This window comes from Genypterus blacodes, unplaced genomic scaffold (assembly GCF_046128005.1).
Source record: "Genypterus blacodes isolate CSIRO-AG114 ecotype Tasmania unplaced genomic scaffold, CSIRO-AGI_Gbla_v1 ptg000003l_1, whole genome shotgun sequence".
Classification (NCBI taxonomy): domain Eukaryota; kingdom Metazoa; phylum Chordata; class Actinopteri; order Ophidiiformes; family Ophidiidae; genus Genypterus; species Genypterus blacodes.
The window spans coordinates 1,208,946-1,214,945 of record NW_027466817.1 but is presented as its reverse complement, the minus strand read 5'-3'; the positions used below and the strand labels follow the sequence as shown (position 1 = coordinate 1,214,945).

General features: G+C 43.2%; 1 protein-coding gene across 2 annotated transcripts; it reads left to right on the top strand.

The window, feature by feature from the left end:
- On the top strand, positions 1-1,993 carry LOC142992866 (homeobox protein otx5-A-like). 2 transcript variants are annotated; one of them, XM_076143413.1, is made up of 3 exons: positions 1-91; positions 1,027-1,178; positions 1,358-1,993. In XM_076143413.1, the coding sequence occupies exons 1-3, from the start codon at positions 1-3 to the stop codon at positions 1,991-1,993; spliced, it is 879 nt and encodes a 292-aa protein (XP_075999528.1). The 2 variants fall into 2 exon arrangements, with proteins under 2 accessions (XP_075999528.1, XP_075999519.1); XM_076143404.1 differs by having other exon boundaries at positions 1-97; positions 1,009-1,178.
- Positions 1,994-6,000: the final 4,007 nt, after the last annotated feature.

Here is a 6,000-nt window from a genome sequence, read left to right as displayed (position 1 = left end):
ATGATGTCCTACATTAAGCAACCCCATTACGCCGTGAACGGGTTAACGCTGTCCGGCCCCGGCATGGATCTGCTGCACTCCGGATATCCCAGTAAGTCATAATATCTCTGTATAATGTTGACTTTGCTTTGAATCCAGGTGAGCATGTTATTTAAAAAATGGATGCAAATATTACTGCGGAAAAAACTGGAGGACACAGAAAATGACGTTATGTTTGCGTAAAAGGAGCTAAATGTCTGTAAGAAATTGTTTATAATTCTTCTTATTGAATGTGTATTTCTGAATAGATGTTTCTGTGATTCTTCAACCATCTGAGCATGTGTTCACTTGACCTATAAGTGCAGGATTATAGAGTCAAATAACAATAAAATGTGTGTGAATGGAAACGCAGCCTGTTCACACACACACTCTTAATATCAACAACAAAATCCAATCTGTTGCTCTTATACTGTAACCTATTTCCAAAAGGCGCTTCATTGTCATTTCGATGCCATAATGTCTTGAATCACTTGGTATTGTTTGCCTGATCAGCATCTGTCAGCTGTGTGAAGTGTGTTACACTGTTTGGGCCTTTTTGTCTCATGAAGGAGTTTTACATTCTTTAAAAACAATTATTCGATTCGATTTTTACTTCATACATTTCGATGAACAAAAGTCTTAATATGTCAGTTAAAACCACAATAGCATTTTAATCGATTTATTTAACTGAACAAGATGCAGAAACCATCCACGGCATTTAATGAGTCAGTGCTTTATTACTATTATTATATTGTTATTTATTTTCTATTTCTGACATGAGATGTAAAGGAAGTTCAACAAAACAAAAATACTTTACCAGTATTTTAAGTGTTGTTTTAATGACAAATGTATTATTTTTTAGAACTGCAAACACAATATGAATCGCGCATGTGCTGCGAATTCAAACATACACGCCTTGTTATGTTAAATGAAACAATCGAAATGAATAATGAAAGCAGTTACTTCATTATTGACTGTGAATGATTGACGGGTGTTTATTTGTTGTAGACACGCCGCGTAAGCAGCGTCGGGAGCGCACCACCTTCACCCGCGCTCAGCTGGACATCCTGGAGGCTCTGTTTTCCAAAACCCGTTACCCGGACATCTTCATGAGGGAGGAAGTGGCCCTCAAGATCAACCTGCCGGAGTCCAGAGTCCAGGTGTGTGTGCGTGTGTGTGAGAGAGAGAGAGAGAGAGAGAGAGAGAGAGAGAGAGAGAGAGAGAGAGAGAGAGAGAGAGAGAGAGAGATGTAAATAAAAGTACTGATTTGTTCCACATCTTTACAGTTTCATATGATGGTGCTTTGCATTTTGATTGACCCCACCCTCCTCCATCTTAGGTGTGGTTCAAGAACCGTCGTGCCAAGTGTCGCCAGCAGCAACAGCAGAGTACCGGCCAGTCCAAACCTCGCCCCCCTAAAAAGAAGGCCTCCCCCGTCCGAGAGGCCAACTCTGAGGCCAGCGCCAACCCCAGCAATGGACCCTACAGCCCTCCACCCCCTCCCCCCGGCACCGGCATCAACCCCAGCTCCAGCTCGGCTAGTGCCACTGTGTCCATCTGGAGCCCGGCCTCCATCTCCCCACTGCCAGACCCCCTGTCTGTCGGCACGACCCCGTGCATGCAACGCTCCACCGCCTACCCCATGACCTACACCCAGGCTCCAGCCTACAGCCAGAGCTACGCAGGCTCCTCCTCCTACTTCACTGGGCTGGACTGTAGCTCCTACCTGTCCCCCATGCACCCTCAGCTGTCAGGCACTGGAGGGGCCCTGAGCCCCATCACAGCCTCCTCCATGGGCGGCCTCAGCCAGTCGCCTGCCTCACTGTCCTCCCAGGGCTACACAGCTGCCTCGCTGGGCTTTGGAGCTGTTGACTGCCTGGACTACAAGGACCAAACAGCCTGGAAGCTCAATTTCAATGCCACTGACTGTCTGGACTATAAAGACCAGAACTCCTGGAAGTTCCAGGTCTTGTAAAATAGAATAAGGAGAGAGTGGGCGATTGAAAGGTGGGGGGGCGGGGGGAGTGAGGAAGGGAACAAGAAACAAAACCTTATCAGTCTATGAACTAATCAGCTCAAATTGGTGCTTTCATGTGGGGAAGCTGCTTAGTGTTAAACTGATCTAATGATACTCTGTGAATGAATCAAGTTAGGCAATAGAGATCAAACTTTCAATGAAGGAACAGATATGGAAGGAAAGCAATCTTACAATATCTGTTAAGATTAACAACAACATCAATAACTGATGTTGTTGTTTATTATAAATTAACAGTCATGATAGAGTTGTATTGGCTGATAGAGGAATCAGATGTGCTGCTTTTCTATCATAAATGCATTGATTCCCAGTCACCTTTATGATCTGAGCCTCTGGAGCTTGTGTGTGCAGGTGTGTGTGTGTGTGTGCACGATAAAAGCAGAGGTGGTAGCGCGAGAGTGCAGTGTAAACCTGTTGCCTTTGGTTGTGATCATTAGCAGAGTGGCTTACACAGTGTTACTTTAATAGGATCACCACCCCAGACAATTTGGGCAACAATGGTCACATTGTGGCTATTGGCAGCCAAGTGCAACCCCCCTCCTCCTCCTCCTCCTCCTCACTCCCTCTCACAGAGTTTGCATGAGGTTACTGATTGTTGACTGACTGATCTGAATCTACAAATGACATTATGAAACGCTCGAACCCCCTTGAACCTCCATCAATGGGAGAGCAGAGCAGCAGAGAAGAAGAAGCGTCCCCACCCTCTGCACAAAGCGAATGGTTTCTCCCTCCAACTCCAGCTGGTAGAGATGTTATGGATTCCACTGTACATGTTTGATGTATCGTTTGATCTTTTTTTCTTTTGTATTTAGACTTTAAAAATCGTATCTTTCTTCGATAATTTGTGAATTTGTCAAAGTAAAAAAAAAAACGTCGTAATTTGTATTGAAGTTGATGTTATTATCATTATTTTCATTATCATCTTTAATTGATACTGCTAATATACTTTTTTGTTGTTGTTTTGTAAATATTAAGAATGCAATCATGTCGCTCCATTCAACACAATCTGTATCTCTCTTAATTTCTAGACAACTGCCAACTTCGTTTCTTTTTTTTTTAGTTCTGTTTCAATTCTTCTGTTTTTGTCTTTTTTTTCCAAACTCAGGGTTTTATCCAATAAAAGTAGCAGTGATAGATGCTGAACGACGCTGTGTATGCTTCTCAATCACGTCCGCATATCTTTTGCATTAAACTGTAATCGTCTCCGGATATTACTTTTTTTTCCTGACAAAAAGAAATCGTCTTATTTTGTAAATTTCATCAGTTTCCTGTGTTTGAACCCATCTGACCGTGACTATGCTAGCTAGCGACGATGTTAACTGAGACATTAAATGACGAATGATGAATAAACGCCATGAGGTGATTGTGTTTCATAACATAAGTTCTGGTTTCTGACACTCCACATTACATTACCGTGGGAGGAATTAGATTTTAACAGAAAAACCAAGAAAACGTGAAGTTCTGATGAATTTGGGGCAGAAATAGACTGATGTTCAAGACACTTCTATTATTTTGGGCCACCTATCATCTAAATATATCTTTAGAACTACAAAACAAAACGTTTCATGGTAAAGAAAATAAATCATATATGGGAGGTGTGCACATTCAAATCTGCACACACATTCAATTCAACGCAAGTCAATTCAACTTTATTTAAATTGAGCCAAATCACAACAGAGAGAGAGAGGAGAGAGAGTCAAACACATTAAACCTTATAGGCAAAATATGAGAGGATCAAAAGAGGCTCCATTATACAGAAGATGCAGTATGATGATGATTACCAATGGAAAATAAATGCGGCATTAATGCATCATAATCTCCAGATACCTCATGGAGAGGAGAGATACTTAGCCTTCACTTTAGGATGAATCATAAACTAAATGTGCAATTATGTTGAATATACAGATACCTTACCTATTCTCCCTACGTCCACAGTCCTTTGTGTAAGTGTGTTGCTTTGCCATTGAGTATTGCATACCAACTGTTTTATTATTAATATACCTGTCTATATTTATATAGATATCAAAGTCATTTCAAAGTTCTTCTAACTGCTTTTCATGCTTTTGCTTGTTATGTGTGAAATAGTGTGAATGTTGTGAAGTTAAGCACCAGATTCTGCATAATGGTGCATATTATACCTCATACAGCTCCATAAACAGAGACACAGTGCAACACTAGCGGCCCAGTGGCTCATAGCTGTTGTGCACTCACAAATGGGCCAGACAGAGCTCACACTGTAGGTGGCTAAAGCATCTGTGCTCACTTGCTGAGTTGGTGTCGGGGTTCAAAAAAAGAAGAGAAAAGAGATGTTTGGGGGTGGAAGATAAGAAAGATAAAGATACATATACAGCATATACAGGAGTTTGATCATGGCCCCCTGCTGCTCTCGGCTCAAGCCTGCAACTTCCTGTAATCCTCCAGCAGCAGCATATGGACTCCGAAGCACAGACACAGACACACTCAGTACTTAGAAATATGATTCATTTCTTCCCAGTCACTAATCCCCCCTCAAACAAGCTGGCAGGCGGGCCGCTGCAGGCGCACTGTAATCATGCCACACGGCCATCGCCATCATCCCTCACTCCTCCATCCCTCCCTTCTTCCTCCCCTCTTCCTCCCTCCTGCCTGTCCCGCTGCAGTGCTCTTAATTGATTCCTAATCCCAACACCGCCTAGCACACCTAGGTTCACACAGTTTAGGTGGGGTTGTGATGCAGGAAGTGATATGCAAAGTTTGTTTTGGATGCATCGGGTCGCAGATACACTTGATTTACCAACCAAATATGCCCCAAGATGGCTTCAGGTACATTTAGAAAATACACCGACCCTTGGTGATGCACAGATCACATATTGATGCTGAATTCTGCTGGAGCTGGACAGCCTGAGCAACCTGATTGGGCTGCAGGTACTGTATCACCTCATGCAGCCCTGTAGTGACAAGGACACTAGCAGAGCACAAAACTAGAAAATAATCAGTGGGGAAAGATAAGGAGAGAGACATTGTCTGTGGCGACCACTTGCTAAACCATTCCCTTTATGGGGGTTGCTTACTTTTGCCTCTCCATTGCACCTGCAGTCACTTTCATTTGCACCAAAGCAGGTGAAACTGATTCACAATCACTTGTGCTGCCTAATTGTACAGTTTGATATCCCTGAGGTTAAACTGGCTTGGTGTTATACTGTGATGATTAAGTGTTTTGAGGCTGTATGGCTTCGGACTGAACAGTGCACAAGCTCGTCATTATACAGCTACATCTCATTAAAAAGTCCCCCAGTAAACAGGGAGGATTCATCCTAAATGATAAGATAAACAAGCAGGTCTTAATGCTAAATGCCAAAGCGGTTGGGTGTAAGTGTGTGTGAATGATCTGTGTCTGCAGTGGTAACAGGATCAGAGTTTCAGTATGAATGGATCAAGCAGCTGAAAGTACCTCAGCATAAACATCTGCTGAGAGCTTTACTGCAGATTACACTTTAACACCTAATGTCACTGACAGTAAAAGTCAGAGTTTAGATCCACAGATTAATGAAGTTTTGGAGCAAAAGGTTTGGATTACGGAGCATCCTATTTAGAAAAGGGACAAAATGTGAACCTTAAACGTTTCTCCTCCCTTCCTCTACATGTCTCCGCTCCACCTCCCCTCCCCTCCTCCTCCTCTCATGCCACCTTCCTGGCTGTGGTTGCCGTCACTCCACCTCTCCTTGGAGTTTTGTTATTCTTGCTGATCTAATTTGGAGAACGTCCCCAATCCTCTTAGTGACCTGCTCCCTCAGCGCAACACTAAGTGAATTAGACGGGATTATTGTCTCCCGCTCTTCCTCCTCCTCCTTCTCACCATACTGTTCCTTCTCTTCTTCCACATACTGTCACTCTCTCCACGTCATCCCTCTATGTGTCCACCTTTGCTCTGGATGTTCCTCTTCCTGTCAGTGGGATTAGAGCTTCTC